At 34.0% G+C, this 17588-nt stretch overlaps 3 protein-coding genes across 5 annotated transcripts; 1 reads left to right on the top strand and 2 right to left on the bottom strand.

The window, feature by feature from the left end:
- On the bottom strand, positions 1236–2965 carry LOC109333088 (dolichyl-diphosphooligosaccharide--protein glycosyltransferase subunit DAD1-like). Of its 2 annotated transcripts, XM_019568356.1 has the most exons (5): positions 2784–2965; positions 2644–2691; positions 2113–2200; positions 1874–1917; positions 1236–1589 (listed from the first exon to the last, which is right to left on the bottom strand). In XM_019568356.1, the coding sequence occupies exons 1-5, from the start codon at positions 2865–2867 to the stop codon at positions 1506–1508; spliced, it is 348 nt and encodes a 115-aa protein (XP_019423901.1). In that variant the 5' UTR covers positions 2868–2965; the 3' UTR covers positions 1236–1505. The 2 variants fall into 2 exon arrangements, with proteins under 2 accessions (XP_019423901.1, XP_019423903.1); XM_019568358.1 differs by lacking the exon at positions 2644–2691 and having other exon boundaries at positions 2784–2945.
- Positions 6988–8712, bottom strand: LOC109333087 (dolichyl-diphosphooligosaccharide--protein glycosyltransferase subunit DAD1-like). 2 transcript variants are annotated; one of them, XM_019568354.1, is made up of 5 exons: positions 8534–8712; positions 8396–8443; positions 7865–7952; positions 7626–7669; positions 6988–7341 (listed from the first exon to the last, which is right to left on the bottom strand). In XM_019568354.1, exons 1-5 carry the CDS (start codon positions 8615–8617, stop codon positions 7258–7260), a joined length of 348 nt encoding a protein of 115 aa, XP_019423899.1. In that variant the 5' UTR covers positions 8618–8712; the 3' UTR covers positions 6988–7257. The 2 variants fall into 2 exon arrangements, with proteins under 2 accessions (XP_019423899.1, XP_019423900.1); XM_019568355.1 differs by lacking the exon at positions 8396–8443 and having other exon boundaries at positions 8534–8695.
- Positions 12753–16935, top strand: LOC109333347 (uncharacterized protein At1g32220, chloroplastic). Its single transcript, XM_019568793.1, has 7 exons — positions 12753–12935; positions 13847–13940; positions 14047–14135; positions 14241–14296; positions 14936–15082; positions 16142–16267; positions 16552–16935. Exons 1-7 carry the CDS (start codon positions 12796–12798, stop codon positions 16830–16832), a joined length of 933 nt encoding a protein of 310 aa, XP_019424338.1. The 5' UTR covers positions 12753–12795; the 3' UTR covers positions 16833–16935.

Genomic DNA, 17588 nt, shown 5'->3' with positions numbered 1-17588 from the left:
AGGTCTTATGCATACTATTTACGAGTTCAGCGAAAAAGTTACACAAGTATCATAATAAACAAATCAAAATATACTAGTTATGTAAATTTCCCTTGCAAAGTGTTGTCACCATTGTCCACAACTTTATTTTCCTATTAACCGGGTACCAACCATCCTAGTCTATTACTTTCAGGTTGCTCTTTTGAGTTTAGAGATTTTCCCACAAAGTATGCTGGATTAAGGGATTTGCTACAGGCAACTTACTCCCTTATAGCTTTTGCACAAGCGAGTGACTCCTTTAGGCTTTAGCCACTTGTTTTGGAGAGTACATCTGTTGTCTCACTTTTTATACCACTTCATATATTATCATCTTTGATTGGTTGAAAAAAATTACTTAAATTAAAATTGCAATTATTAAATATTTTTCTGACCAATCATATCACATATGGAGTGACGCAAAGGAGAGACAATAGATGTGTACCCTTATTCTGTGGTGCTATAGAGAAGCCTGTATGGCCCTCACCGGAAAGTTCCTTTAGATTGAAAAGTGTCTCACAGTAGTACTAGCATTCTCAAATGTTTCAACTAAGGCTTTTCAATCAGTAATTGAGAAAACTTGTCTGATTAGGCAATATGCTTCACATTGTACATACATTTACCAAAAACATAAAATAAGGTTAGAGAAATATTAGGATTCATGAATGGTGACAATGCATCTATCTCCTTAACTTCACTCAATCTTCTCCATCTTACGGTAAGATGGAGCTCCAAAAGTACACCCAAAGTGGAAGTGATTCACTCTATTCGACATTCCTTTGCCATTCTTGTGTCCTTTCTAAGAGTTTGGCGTTAGACACCTCAATTTGAAAGAAAGTGATGGAATTGAACAAAGTGCTTGTTAGGCAAGATTGACATAAAAACTATCCTTGTGTGATACCCTCTTATTCAAAGAGCATACTAGAATCCATTGTGGATAGGTTAAAAGTGAAGGAGTTAAGGGTGTAGCCACATATAGAAAGAAACCATGGTGGTGCTGGATAGGTTAGTAGTGAGCACAAGCAACTAGGAATGATGAATTGACAAGGTATATAAATATTTATAATTACTGAATTATAAGCAACTTGAGTATGATAAAAGGCGAGACATAATGAATCAGAATTCATTTCTCACAACTGTGGACTAGAAGTTTTGTTTTCATCTTGATCAGATATTTCATGCTATATGCAAAAGCCTTAAGAAACCCTTACTTTGATCTTTTGGATAGTGCTAGGATTTAGATATCCATTTGAACATGGGTGATTCACTATTCAAAAAGTAGTTTAAAATATCTCATAATAAACATCTAACATCTCTTTGTTCAGAACCCCCATAAAAGACCAAAATATTCATCAACTAAAGCATAACATCAGTTAAATGCCAGTGACTGTCTATAAATACTATTGCAAGAGATATGTCCAGGTATACTACTTTTCATTTTTATTGTCCGAGAGCTCAATTGGAAACAACAAGAGTTACACGAACCCTGTTTAGCCAAGGAAGTTCATGATCACCAAATGGAGTACCACATTGCAGAGAACAAAATCGGCAAAAGCACGCTCGGGTGCAAGATCCTGCAATAGGTTGACCAAATGTGTGTAAGAATATACCAAGTGAAGTGACCAGTATGTAGACAAAATATCAGTTCACTATTTCCCTTCTGCTTTGTTTTTATAATCAAAGATGCAGTGGTCTAAGTTCAAAATCTACATAATTATGATAGGTTGCTGAAATATATTATAACGGAAAAAAATGAAAGAAAACTAAAAAAATTCTGCGTTGCAACTTGCAAGGGTAATCATGGGTTTCAATTTGACTCATATACATCAAAACGGACAGACAAGAAAAGAATATTTACCTTGAATTCCTTATTCTCCTTATTCACTTGGATCCTGAGACAAACTGTTCCAAAGTAAAAGAGGATAGCAATGATAAGAAAGACAAGAACAAACAAATGCATATCAATACATACATACATATACATATATATATATATGTATGTATATAGCAGGCTTAGAAGTCTCATATGTACATAAATATTAGTGTGCATAATCATTAGCCAAGGCTGCAAATTGTTAATTGATTTTTGCGACTCACCAGCAAGAACTGCAGTCCCTACGCAAGAAAGCACTCCGGAAAGGAAGGAGTTAAATGGAAATGATCCCACCAAAGCGACATAAGCTACCTGTTCATAAATTTAAAACAACAAAGTTTCGGCATAAGCTGGTAGTGGTAACTTAAATTCATAAGGATACAAACATGTAACAATTTATTTTACAGCTATGGTGAGAATGAGAACACTCCTCTTAAAACAAAATAAATAATCCTTAGTTTATACCTTCTCATGAAGTAACTTTCATTACAAAATGTTTCACATTTCCGCTTTCCATCAACATGTTTTATTTATGACCAGATGGCATGGGCTACAACATCATAAACCTCAGATCTATCTAGTTAAGCTATATAATTGACAAGGTTTTAAATCTGGGTTCGCGACCGAATGTCAATATGTCAAGGTTTTGGGAATCGCCGAAATCGCAACCGCAATTGTGATCACAACATGGACAGCAAACAACAACAATTAACGTGAAAAGGTGAGATCTAACGGAAATTAAGGTTGGAAAGTACCTGGATAAGGGCGGTGAAAACAGCGAAGATGACATAGAGATCAATGATCTGAAGAGAGAAGAATTGGTATGAGTTTGAAAAATAAAAATCAGATTTTGAAAAGATTAAGAGAAAGAGAGAGAGAGAGAGAGAGGAGTTACCTTGAGATTAGTGGGGGCTGCGGAATAAGAAGACCACAGAGCGCGGAAGAGATCTTGGGCATCCTTACTCGTCGACCTCGCCATTTTCGAAACTCGAACAAAACCCTTTCTTCGCTTTTTTTCGCTCTACCAGTGTGACTATAGAAAAATTTGTCTGTTTCTTCTCAGCCTTCTGTAGCAACAACAAAAAAATACTCAAGTTTTTCTGTGATTATGGATCTAGATTTAATATGTATACAATCACGATTTAAATGTTTTTTACACTATCAGTCAATTATCCATTATTGATTTATTAATTATCATTGACTCTTAAACAAAAGTAATGCAAATCAATGGTGGATGATGTAATAACAGTGTAAAAAACCTTATATTATCGGTCGACAGATTTTAAACTGTATGAACATTTTTTTATTACTACCAAATATCACTTAGAGGGCATAGTTATTATTATTATTGATATTAATAATTGATAATAAATCATGGATTTTTTGTGCCAATTATTCAATGCTGTTTTTGTGTACTAGTCAACCCTCATGACTAACTTTTTTTATTGGGAGGGGATATGCAGAGAAAGTTATACTAAAGTCTAAAACATTATGAGAGGAAATCTCTGCATCTAGTTGAAGGAAGATCCATCACATGAGTATCCAGATTTAGATAATGAAACATATTTGCAATGAAATTTGTCATATGATTTGCTTCTCTATGAAAGTGAAAACATCCAATTGTCCAATCTCTTTTCAACTAGGTTCTAATGATTTCCTCCAAAAAAACATATGGATGATGATGGTCATAGGATAAGGATCTGCTGTCCCAAACTCTGTCCCAGACCAATCATATTATGCCAGTCAATTAAAAAAATTTAAATATTCTAACTTTATCAATTTTGCTTTATTATGATTGGTCAGGGAACGTGGTTGGGTACAACAGATCCCCATCCATGGTCATAACCATTGTTAACCAAGTTGACAACCAATTGGAAATCCATTTGAGTATTACTTTCGTTTAAACCTTACTTCATGCTTGAGTAAGAGTTGGGAATAAGCTTCAAAGTTCTACTCATAAGCCATTAAAAACTCTCAAGTTATTGCAAAAGTCAAACATCTATCTTCCTGAGTCATCTCTACAAATTCAACCACAATCCATCATGTTACTTATCTTCTTAACAGACTCGTCCACATTATATTTAAACCAACCCAACCCAATGGAGGGGTCCAAACTCACTAAAATTTGACTATAGACATGAAGTGAAAGGAGGAAGAATGCCCATGTTGTTATTATTTGCATTTTTCATTGCCTTCTTACTTGCATTGTAGTAAAGTTGTTGCAAGTCTTTGCCTTGAAAACCACATTATTCCTCATTTTCCAAATCGACCAAAGAACAAGGCCAAAATCTTGAGGTTGAATATTATTTATTGTAGCTAATGCAGAATTATCGAGATTCCCTCTTATCTGATCTTTCAAGTCATTGTTGAAAAAGCTTACTAGTTATTCAAAGAGATCAAATTGTCTTAGAAATGTCTCACACACCTACCGTGATGAAGTAAGTGCAAAATCATTTATGTTTTACTTAGGTAAATTGGATCTTCTACAATATTAGATTTCCATATATGCTATTCATCCATAAGCCATTATGCATATTTTGAATGGGTCATCCCACTTCAGTTTCCTCATATTTGTCTAGGATCTACAACAATATTATGTTAGAAAGCTTCATAAACTGATTTGGAGGTTAATATTCATTACTCAATAATGTTCGAGATATAGTGTATGAGCCTATAGTAACCAATGGAGAAGGCATTGTCAAAACATGTGTTAGAATAATCTTTCACAAAACCATATTTTTATTAAGAATTGGTAATTAATCTTTTTGAAACAAAAAATCCACATTTTTCAACAAACAATTTTCCATATATTAAGAGTTGAACTCTTAATATGTGTTAGACTTTGTTAAAATGATAGTTTGCTGATAAAACTCATTTTCATGTCATTTATTACTTTAAATTTTTTGTATTCGAAACCATGCTATTAGGTGGGTTGATTTGTTCTGTCAACTCTATTACAATAAAGAGTCAAAATATTGTTCTCTTCATACACATTTGCACCGTTGACTATGATAATAGCGATATAATATAATATGGTAGTCATATCATGTTCTAATATTTGGTTTTTTGAGATGATGAAATATAATATTATCATCCTTTTGACTCATCCTATCTTATTTACACGATGTAATTTTTATTCTATTAATGAGAGTTATGCTAGGACATATTAATTTAACCATATTTCATCTATTTTATTTCTCATCATCATATCACTTTATTTTATATTTATTTGTTTTTTATTCGTTCTACAAGTACAAGAAGATATGAGCCAAGCACCAACAAATATGATCAAGTATCACAGGCCAAACATGCACAAGACATCGAACCAAATGACCGAGTCAAGCCCAAACACACCAATAGGCTAAGGTCTCCTGACCGTATATCACATGCATCACAAACTGACTCTAACTGAGACACATCGCACCAAGGCGCATCAGATTCTCACACCCTAACCGAGACACATCATGGTCAGGCACATCAGACACACACTAACTTGGCACACCAAGGTATATCATGCTCACACACCCTGACCGAGGCACACCCCGATGAGGCGCATCAAACACATACTAACTTGGCGCACGAAGGTGAATCACACCCCTACACTCTGACCGAGGCTCTCCACGACAAGACACATCAACTATACACTAGATTGACGCACAAGTTGGCCAGGTTGGCGCACCAAACCAACCAACCTGGTCCCTACCATTATGTTAATTGACCCACAAGTTACTCAAAATATTCATCTCCCTCTTATTGTTAAGTTAGTTAATTCAATTGTAATCAATCGGTTAGACTTCCTTGAGTATAAATATCTCACATTATACTTCTTTTAGTCTCCAATAATATAGATGTATTATTCATCTTTTAGTATATTATTTGGACTTCTCTCCATGATATACCATGTTTTGTTTAAATTAATTGTATTTATCACCTTTTTTGTTTAAAAGAATATACTTATTTCTCATATAGAGGTGGTGAGTATAATGAATGTATTAAAATTAAGGGGTTTACGTAGGTGTAGAAAAAGTGAGGTTGAGTTGCGTAATTTCACTAAAACTTAGAGGATCTTACTGTAATTTTTTCTATTATTTAATATAATTTTAATTATTAAATTATATTAAATATATATAATTAGATTCAAAACTGGACATGAAGAAATACTGGAAGGAGACAAATGGATATGAATAAAAAAATCCCAAGGTCCTAGCACTCGTTTTATTTTAAAATATTTTAATATGTGGACTGTTCATCTATGACATGGCATACCATCTCTATCAAGTACTACAATTTTCGGAAAATTTACACATGTGGTGCACCTTGACCGAAAAATTACGGTTTTGGTGCACCTTTTAAAAAAATTACCAAACTAGTATAACTTTTTAGAAATCGGCAATGGGATTGCCGATTTCTGTAAAAAAATTTCTCTCTCCTCCCCAAAATCGGCACTGGGGAGGGAGTTTTATTAGGATATAATTTTTTTTTTACATTGTACATACATTTACCAAAAACATAAAATAAGGTTAGAGAAATATTAGGATTCATGAATGGTGACAATGCATCTATCTCCTTAACTTCACTCAATCTTCTCCATCTTACGGTAAGATGGAGCTCCAAAAGTACACCCAAAGTGGAAGTGATTCACTCTATTCGACATTCCTTTGCCATTCTTGTGTCCTTTCTAAGAGTTTGGCGTTAGACACCTCAATTTGAAAGAAAGTGATGGAATTGAACAAAGTGCTTGTTAGGCAAGATTGACATAAAAACTATCCTTGTGTGATACCCTCTTATTCAAAGAGCATACTAGAATCCATTGTGGATAGGTTAAAAGTGAAGGAGTTAAGGGTGTAGCCACATATAGAAAGAAACCATGGTGGTGCTGGATAGGTTAGTAGTGAGCACAAGCAACTAGGAATGATGAATTGACAAGGTATATAAATATTTATAATTACTGAATTATAAGCAACTTGAGTATGATAAAAGGCGAGACATAATGAATCAGAATTCATTTCTCACAACTGTGGACTAGAAGTTTTGTTTTCATCTTGATCAGATATTTCATGCTATATGCAAAAGCCTTAAGAAACCCTTACTTTGATCTTTTGGATAGTGCTAGGATTTAGATATCCATTTGAACATGGGTGATTCACTATTCAAAAAGTAGTTTAAAATATCTCATAATAAACATCTAACATCTCTTTGTTCAGAACCCCCATAAAAGACCAAAATATTCATCAACTAAAGCATAACATCAGTTAAATGCCAGTGACTGTCTATAAATACTATTGCAAGAGATATGTCCAGGTATACTACTTTTCATTTTTATTGTCCGAGAGCTCAATTGGAAACAACAAGAGTTACACGAACCCTGTTTAGCCAAGGAAGTTCATGATCACCAAATGGAGTACCACATTGCAGAGAACAAAATCGGCAAAAGCACGCTCGGGTGCAAGATCCTGCAATAGGTTGACCAAATGTGTGTAAGAATATACCAAGTGAAGTGACCAGTATGTAGACAAAATATCAGTTCACTATTTCCCTTCTGCTTTGTTTTTATAATCAAAGATGCAGTGGTCTAAGTTCAAAATCTACATAATTATGATAGGTTGCTGAAATATATTATAACGGAAAAAAATGAAAGAAAACTAAAAAAATTCTGCGTTGCAACTTGCAAGGGTAATCATGGGTTTCAATTTGACTCATATACATCAAAACGGACAGACAAGAAAAGAATATTTACCTTGAATTCCTTATTCTCCTTATTCACTTGGATCCTGAGACAAACTGTTCCAAAGTAAAAGAGGATAGCAATGATAAGAAAGACAAGAACAAACAAATGCATATCAATACATACATACATATACATATATATATATATGTATGTATATAGCAGGCTTAGAAGTCTCATATGTACATAAATATTAGTGTGCATAATCATTAGCCAAGGCTGCAAATTGTTAATTGATTTTTGCGACTCACCAGCAAGAACTGCAGTCCCTACGCAAGAAAGCACTCCGGAAAGGAAGGAGTTAAATGGAAATGATCCCACCAAAGCGACATAAGCTACCTGTTCATAAATTTAAAACAACAAAGTTTCGGCATAAGCTGGTAGTGGTAACTTAAATTCATAAGGATACAAACATGTAACAATTTATTTTACAGCTATGGTGAGAATGAGAACACTCCTCTTAAAACAAAATAAATAATCCTTAGTTTATACCTTCTCATGAAGTAACTTTCATTACAAAATGTTTCACATTTCCGCTTTCCATCAACATGTTTTATTTATGACCAGATGGCATGGGCTACAACATCATAAACCTCAGATCTATCTAGTTAAGCTATATAATTGACAAGGTTTTAAATCTGGGTTCGCGACCGAATGTCAATATGTCAAGGTTTTGGGAATCGCCGAAATCGCAACCGCAATTGTGATCACAACATGGACAGCAAACAACAACAATTAACGTGAAAAGGTGAGATCTAACGGAAATTAAGGTTGGAAAGTACCTGGATAAGGGCGGTGAAAACAGCGAAGATGACATAGAGATCAATGATCTGAAGAGAGAAGAATTGGTATGAGTTTGAAAAATAAAAATCAGATTTTGAAAAGATTAAGAGAAAGAGAGAGAGAGAGAGAGGAGTTACCTTGAGATTAGTGGGGGCTGCGGAATAAGAAGACCACAGAGCGCGGAAGAGATCTTGGGCATCCTTACTCGTCGACCTCGCCATTTTCGAAACTCGAACAAAACCCTTTCTTCGCTTTTTTTCGCTCTACCAGTGTGACTATAGAAAAATTTGTCTGTTTCTTCTCAGCCTTCTGTAGCAACAACAAAAAAATACTCAAGTTTTTCTGTGATTATGGATCTAGATTTAATATGTATACAATCACGATTTAAATGTTTTTTACACTATCAGTCAATTATCCATTATTGATTTATTAATTATCATTGACTCTTAAACAAAAGTAATGCAAATCAATGGTGGATGATGTAATAACAGTGTAAAAAACCTTATATTATCGGTCGACAGATTTTAAACTGTATGAACATTTTTTTATTACTACCAAATATCACTTAGAGGGCATAGTTATTATTATTATTGATATTAATAATTGATAATAAATCATGGATTTTTTGTGCCAATTATTCAATGCTGTTTTTGTGTACTAGTCAACCCTCATGACTAACTTTTTTTATTGGGAGGGGATATGCAGAGAAAGTTATACTAAAGTCTAAAACATTATGAGAGGAAATCTCTGCATCTAGTTGAAGGAAGATCCATCACATGAGTATCCAGATTTAGATAATGAAACATATTTGCAATGAAATTTGTCATATGATTTGCTTCTCTATGAAAGTGAAAACATCCAATTGTCCAATCTCTTTTCAACTAGGTTCTAATGATTTCCTCCAAAAAAACATATGGATGATGATGGTCATAGGATAAGGATCTGCTGTCCCAAACTCTGTCCCAGACCAATCATATTATGCCAGTCAATTAAAAAAATTTAAATATTCTAACTTTATCAATTTTGCTTTATTATGATTGGTCAGGGAACGTGGTTGGGTACAACAGATCCCCATCCATGGTCATAACCATTGTTAACCAAGTTGACAACCAATTGGAAATCCATTTGAGTATTACTTTCGTTTAAACCTTACTTCATGCTTGAGTAAGAGTTGGGAATAAGCTTCAAAGTTCTACTCATAAGCCATTAAAAACTCTCAAGTTATTGCAAAAGTCAAACATCTATCTTCCTGAGTCATCTCTACAAATTCAACCACAATCCATCATGTTACTTATCTTCTTAACAGACTCGTCCACATTATATTTAAACCAACCCAACCCAATGGAGGGGTCCAAACTCACTAAAATTTGACTATAGACATGAAGTGAAAGGAGGAAGAATGCCCATGTTGTTATTATTTGCATTTTTCATTGCCTTCTTACTTGCATTGTAGTAAAGTTGTTGCAAGTCTTTGCCTTGAAAACCACATTATTCCTCATTTTCCAAATCGACCAAAGAACAAGGCCAAAATCTTGAGGTTGAATATTATTTATTGTAGCTAATGCAGAATTATCGAGATTCCCTCTTATCTGATCTTTCAAGTCATTGTTGAAAAAGCTTACTAGTTATTCAAAGAGATCAAATTGTCTTAGAAATGTCTCACACACCTACCGTGATGAAGTAAGTGCAAAATCATTTATGTTTTACTTAGGTAAATTGGATCTTCTACAATATTAGATTTCCATATATGCTATTCATCCATAAGCCATTATGCATATTTTGAATGGGTCATCCCACTTCAGTTTCCTCATATTTGTCTAGGATCTACAACAATATTATGTTAGAAAGCTTCATAAACTGATTTGGAGGTTAATATTCATTACTCAATAATGTTCGAGATATAGTGTATGAGCCTATAGTAACCAATGGAGAAGGCATTGTCAAAACATGTGTTAGAATAATCTTTCACAAAACCATATTTTTATTAAGAATTGGTAATTAATCTTTTTGAAACAAAAAATCCACATTTTTCAACAAACAATTTTCCATATATTAAGAGTTGAACTCTTAATATGTGTTAGACTTTGTTAAAATGATAGTTTGCTGATAAAACTCATTTTCATGTCATTTATTACTTTAAATTTTTTGTATTCGAAACCATGCTATTAGGTGGGTTGATTTGTTCTGTCAACTCTATTACAATAAAGAGTCAAAATATTGTTCTCTTCATACACATTTGCACCGTTGACTATGATAATAGCGATATAATATAATATGGTAGTCATATCATGTTCTAATATTTGGTTTTTTGAGATGATGAAATATAATATTATCATCCTTTTGACTCATCCTATCTTATTTACACGATGTAATTTTTATTCTATTAATGAGAGTTATGCTAGGACATATTAATTTAACCATATTTCATCTATTTTATTTCTCATCATCATATCACTTTATTTTATATTTATTTGTTTTTTATTCGTTCTACAAGTACAAGAAGATATGAGCCAAGCACCAACAAATATGATCAAGTATCACAGGCCAAACATGCACAAGACATCGAACCAAATGACCGAGTCAAGCCCAAACACACCAATAGGCTAAGGTCTCCTGACCGTATATCACATGCATCACAAACTGACTCTAACTGAGACACATCGCACCAAGGCGCATCAGATTCTCACACCCTAACCGAGACACATCATGGTCAGGCACATCAGACACACACTAACTTGGCACACCAAGGTATATCATGCTCACACACCCTGACCGAGGCACACCCCGATGAGGCGCATCAAACACATACTAACTTGGCGCACGAAGGTGAATCACACCCCTACACTCTGACCGAGGCTCTCCACGACAAGACACATCAACTATACACTAGATTGACGCACAAGTTGGCCAGGTTGGCGCACCAAACCAACCAACCTGGTCCCTACCATTATGTTAATTGACCCACAAGTTACTCAAAATATTCATCTCCCTCTTATTGTTAAGTTAGTTAATTCAATTGTAATCAATCGGTTAGACTTCCTTGAGTATAAATATCTCACATTATACTTCTTTTAGTCTCCAATAATATAGATGTATTATTCATCTTTTAGTATATTATTTGGACTTCTCTCCATGATATACCATGTTTTGTTTAAATTAATTGTATTTATCACCTTTTTTGTTTAAAAGAATATACTTATTTCTCATATAGAGGTGGTGAGTATAATGAATGTATTAAAATTAAGGGGTTTACGTAGGTGTAGAAAAAGTGAGGTTGAGTTGCGTAATTTCACTAAAACTTAGAGGATCTTACTGTAATTTTTTCTATTATTTAATATAATTTTAATTATTAAATTATATTAAATATATATAATTAGATTCAAAACTGGACATGAAGAAATACTGGAAGGAGACAAATGGATATGAATAAAAAAATCCCAAGGTCCTAGCACTCGTTTTATTTTAAAATATTTTAATATGTGGACTGTTCATCTATGACATGGCATACCATCTCTATCAAGTACTACAATTTTCGGAAAATTTACACATGTGGTGCACCTTGACCGAAAAATTACGGTTTTGGTGCACCTTTTAAAAAAATTACCAAACTAGTATAACTTTTTAGAAATCGGCAATGGGATTGCCGATTTCTGTAATTTTTTTTCTCTCTCCTCCCCCAAAATCGGCACTGGGGAGGGAGTTTTATTACAATATAAATTTTTTTTAAACTCCCCCCTAAATCGTCAATGGGGGAGGAGTTTTATACTTTTATTTTTTTTTTATTTTTTTTCTATCCCCTGAATCGGCAACCGGAGAGTTTTTTATTTTTTTTAACTTGCAGGAGTTATATTATTAGTTGTAGGGTTTAATTTTTCAAACACAGATTCTAACAACACATAACATAATAAATTTTGTCAACCCTAACCCTAATAACAGAACACAATAATGAAAAACACACATAATATTTTTCTTAAGCAATGACTTGAGTTTGAGTCTTGTTGACAGAAAAATATTGATTGAAAGAGTTAGTCCCACATACCTGTGGATGTTCTCAGCTTGGACATGACTGCTTTCAGTATGAGGATACCTATGGGAAACTAAAAAATATATACAATAAATCATATGATATTTATATGTGAATTACTATTGATTCTTCAATAAAAATAATACAAAAATTAATACCAAATAATATACTGAGACTATATAAATATTTATACTTAATATGAATAGATTTTAAACTCTTTTTTTATTATCCATACTGTAGTATTGGAGAGGATGTGAATGCTCTCCTAAATAGTGATGAATGGCAGATTTATAGGCTCCTTAAATATAGCGTGGTCGATTTTCATTTCATTTCGTTTCCCCTTGTCGTGCCTAACTGCCTAAGGCGAACTTCAAAATGACGTCGTTTTTGTCTGTCCCTGCCGTTTCAGGTGGTCCAATTCCCAATGCATTATTCTCTCTGAAAACACCTTCCATTCAAACTCTATCCATATCCACTCACACCCCTTCACCCACTTTTCATTTCAATCCAAACCGGTTAGTTTTCTAATCCCCTCTCTCTCTCTCTCAGCATCTTCACTACTTAATTCTTCATATTTTCTCATATTTTCTACTGTTTCGAACATACACCAGTTAATTTACTTTACCTTTATTTATTTGTTTGTATTATAAATATTGAGAACCCAATATGAGAGGGATAATTGGGTTTCAATAAATAAAGTTAATTGAAATTAAACATGTAGCCATTGGGGGTTGTGTAAAGCTTGTTCGATGCTTAACCTAGTTATGCTTTTTCCATAATCGAATTTGGCTCATTCAACAAGATCCGATGATTTAAGGCCCATTTTCAGGCTTTAAAAAACTGATTCTACAAAGCTGATTTTCGCAAAAGTGCTTTTTTTAAAACCTGAAAAATATAGCTTGTCAATAAAGTTGAATTTTAACTTTTTTGCAGTTTATGCTTATTTATTTTTCAACGGTGAAAGTTCACTCAAACAGTGTTAGAACTTATAAGTGATATTTTTATCAAAATAATCATTTTTCCATTAAAAAATGTAACTTAAACAATAAGGATCTTAGCTTGGAGTATTGGATTATAAGCATTTGGTAATGAGTAAGAAAAACAGCTACTCTTATATATTACAACACTTCCCTTCAACATTCTCTTGTATGAGAATATAAGTTGGTGTTTTCTTTTCCAATATGATTATTTGTGCTCTCAAAGTTATTCATGTTTTTTTTTGGTATCAAACACTACTTGTTACTTGCATTAAGACCTGATGGATTCTGCATTGAGATATTGATCCAAGCTACCAGCTTCTTAATGATAGTCACTGACCAAGTTTGTTTATCCCTTTGCTTTACGGATCTTGATTGTCATATGATTCGAGACTGGATTTAAGTACCTATGATATGTCCTCTAAGGGTTTATGTATATCTTTCTGTAGGTTAGCGATTAGAAGCAGTTATGCAGATGCAGGTGTCAGGGATGATTCTAGATCCAGCACTATAGATGTTGTTGCTGATGTTAGAAGTGAACGGGTATGTAGACACATCCACTGTGTTAATAATTCGATATTATCTATAAATTATGTACTTCTGAATATTTTTTTTACAAAAGCATTCTTATAAATGTCTTTCTTTGTAGATTGTAGTTTTAGGGGGCAGTGGGTTTGTTGGTTCTGCTATATCCAAGGCAGCAGTATCCAAGGGCATAGAGGTCATAAGCTTAAGCAGGTCTGTGATGTTTGCTTAATCGGTTATGTCAGTCTATTTCTCCCTTCCTTACTTCCCGTCTCTGTATTTTGTTTTTATGTTTTAATCCGGCACTTCATTTTACAGGTCAGGACGTCCTACTTACCCTGATGCATGGGTAGATCAGGTTACTTGGGTTTCAGGCATGTTACTTAAATCTTGTACCAATCAAAATATTAGTTGCATCAGTTTTCTTGTTGTATTATGTTACCAAGGGCATCTAAGCATATACAGGGAGAGAATGAAAATCATAAAAAAGAAATAGTGCACATCAGTTGTAGGGATGTGTAGTCAATTATTAAGATCAATAACGGTGAACACAATTGACACCCACTTCATATATTTTCTAATGTATTTATGTTGGAACTTCAGATATTTATCTGTTGCCTTTCTCTTTGTGCTCGTATTGGTGTCCTTTGGTTGACGAAAGAAATGCATGTGTAACCAACAGTCATGGCACGATCTTAGGGCATGTCTTTACACTTTTGAAGTTTGAATTTATCTTTTGATACATGCCAAGTCAGTTTTAATACACACATGCATGTGCGCCCAGTATGATCTGATAGAAAAGGAAAGTGAGTCAAACTTTAATAAGGAGGTTTTTTTGTTCCCTTCGACCAGATCTCCTGGCTAATTTGTGAGCATATAAGCATCATAACAATGTTATTGAATGGTAATTGTGAGATATGTCAAAGTTAATGGGTCGTGGCATTTGTGCAAATTTGAAGTGATCTCTTAAACTTTTGTCTGGAGTGTAGTTGATTGTTATGTCTAAGTTGCAGGAGATGTTTTTAATGTAAACTGGGATGAAGTACTTGTTGGAGCTACTGCAGTAGTTTCAACCCTGGGAGGTTTTGGTAGTGAAGAACAGATGAAGAGGATCAATGGCGAGGCTAATGTTGTTGCTGTGAATGCTGCAAAGGAATATGGTGAGCCTTCTCATTGAGTATTATTTTGCAGTTAAGTCCACCTACATTTAGCTGTCATGATTTATGTTAGATTATATTTATAGCAGCAGACTATCTTTCATCTATACCTTTCCATGAAGCAAGACATAACCTTAACGTAAGGCTTGTTCTGATCTTAATAAGACTGGCCACATTCTAATTTCCATTATTTTAGTGTCATATATTACTACTGAAATCTAGCTTTATTTGAAACGTAAAGTACATTAAAGTGTCTCAAAGTATCACTATGTCAAATAGATTATAATTATTTGTGTATTTGTTCAATTGAAATGTATATTAGTCACAAATGTCATGAAGATATCCTGAACTGATTTCCAGTTTTTCTTTCTTTAAGTAGCTGTAACACTATCCGTCACTTTATTGAACTGTTGAATTTGATATGCTCTATTTCCCTCATGAATGTTTATGGATCCAGGGAAAGATAAATGGAATTAATCAAACATTTAACGATGTTTTCTATCTGCAATCTACATTATTTGCAGTTGTGACTGAAAATTTGATCAAGGGTAATAGAAGCAAGAGTGTGAGGTTTAATAATTAAATATAAAAATGGTATCTTTGAGGCCATGTATTTATTATTGATGTCTCAGACTTGCTCAATTGGTCATTGGCCCCACCGCAAATTACAATATGCACTTTTCCTTGATTCCAAAAGGCACTGTTTGGGATGATAAGTTGTTGTACGACATGGTTTAATAAATTTTCCCTTGTATGAAATGAATTCTGTTTGAGATAATTCTTTAAGATGTTTGGAGTTTATGTATGGAACTAGAGGTTAATACCTTAATTCTGTGTTGATTGCAGAAAGGTGTCTACGAGTTAAGTTCCTAGATTAAGTTAATTAATTCGAGAGGGCAGGGACAAAATCTGACACAACATTTCAAATTCTTGTAAAACACATTTTATGCTGTAGCTGGAGATTAACAATCATCAAATGTTATGAATGACTGTTGTAAGCCTCTTCAACAATAGTAGGCATTATATATTAATTCTTACCCCTCTTCTTTTTTTGCCTTGCAGGAATTCCCAAATTCATCTTGATCTCGGTTCATGATTACAACTTACCGCAATTTTTACTTACAAATGGGTACTTCACTGGAAAGAGGAAAGCAGAATCTGAGGTTCTCTCCAAATACCCTGGTTCAGGTAGTCATTTTTTTATGTCTTTTCATGATCTTGAAAATAATTTCGTATTCAAGTTTGGTAAAGAAGGACCCAAGGTTCCAAACTCGCCCAATCTGTAAACAAGTCAATTTTTAAGGTGACTATATTTGAACTAATATAGCTAAAGCTCATTGAGGAACCAACTATAGAATTGGTGGAAGATCAATATGATGCTTTTGTGGGATATAGAGCTAACTAAATGGACAATCTTGTTTCTGTTGACTTGCATTCTTGACAGTTTACTTACTACATTCCAACATTTTCAGGTATTGTCTTAAGACCTGGTTTCATATATGGGAAAAGGAGAGTGGATGGTTTTGAGATTCCGCTGGATTTGGTAGGGGAACCAGCAGAGAGAATTCTAAAAGCCATAGAGAACTTCACCAAACCTTTAAGCTCTCTTCCAGCATCTGATCTACTCTTGGCCCCACCTGTTAGTGTTGATGATGTTGCATCAGCTGTTATCAATGGTGTCACAGATGATGACTTCTTTGGCGTTTTTACAATTGACCAGATTAAGGAAGCTGCTGAAAAAGTGAGGGCATGATCCATATACATGTAGAGAGTCAAACAAAATGGAGTACCAAAAGCTGCAATTACAATAGTTATATAGAGGGAGTGACAACAATGAAGACTTTATTTTATTTATTATTGTTGAATCTCTGCGTTACTCCAACTGACAACAAATCACATCACATTATATTACCCAACTAAATAAAAATCAATGTCAGCACATAGGATGTGGCATATGGATTGGCATGTTAATGGATGTTTAAGGTATGTGTAGTGGGGTGTATCATTACTATGTTTAAATTTCAATCTACTCTAAAAGTACTAAAAATGAATTTTCTTTTTTGGTAAGGTATTCCATTAATTTTTTTTTGGGTGTATACCTATCCCTCTCAACAAGTGTCGTTCCCAAGAATTGAAATGATAATTAGTACGTGTTTTTTCATACTTTCTTAAGTGGATTTTTTTTTTCATTTCCATTTACACCCCTTCATGTAATTCGGCAAATAACTTTTTGCAACAGCTCATTGAAACTCATAGAAGCACCCATCTCTCCAAACTCCTTTCACTTAGCCACAACACCATCACATCAAATATGCCTTATACCACCATCTGCCCAATGCCACCACCGTCTCTCTTTGTTGGTTGCTGTGTGTCACACACTTGCCTCCCTCCACCACTCTTTTTCACCCTTCTTTCATGATTTTGAAGAACCCACACTGCTGACACAACGAACAAGTTTGGAACACTGTTTTGAGCATTTTGGGTCACAAACAAGGCACATTTTGGAAAG

The sequence above is a fragment of the Lupinus angustifolius genome, chromosome LG18, assembly GCF_001865875.1.
Source record: "Lupinus angustifolius cultivar Tanjil chromosome LG18, LupAngTanjil_v1.0, whole genome shotgun sequence".
Taxonomy (NCBI): Eukaryota; Viridiplantae; Streptophyta; class Magnoliopsida; order Fabales; family Fabaceae; genus Lupinus; species Lupinus angustifolius.
The sequence above is the reverse complement of the archived record's forward strand: the minus strand, read 5'-3'. Positions and strand labels throughout refer to the sequence as shown.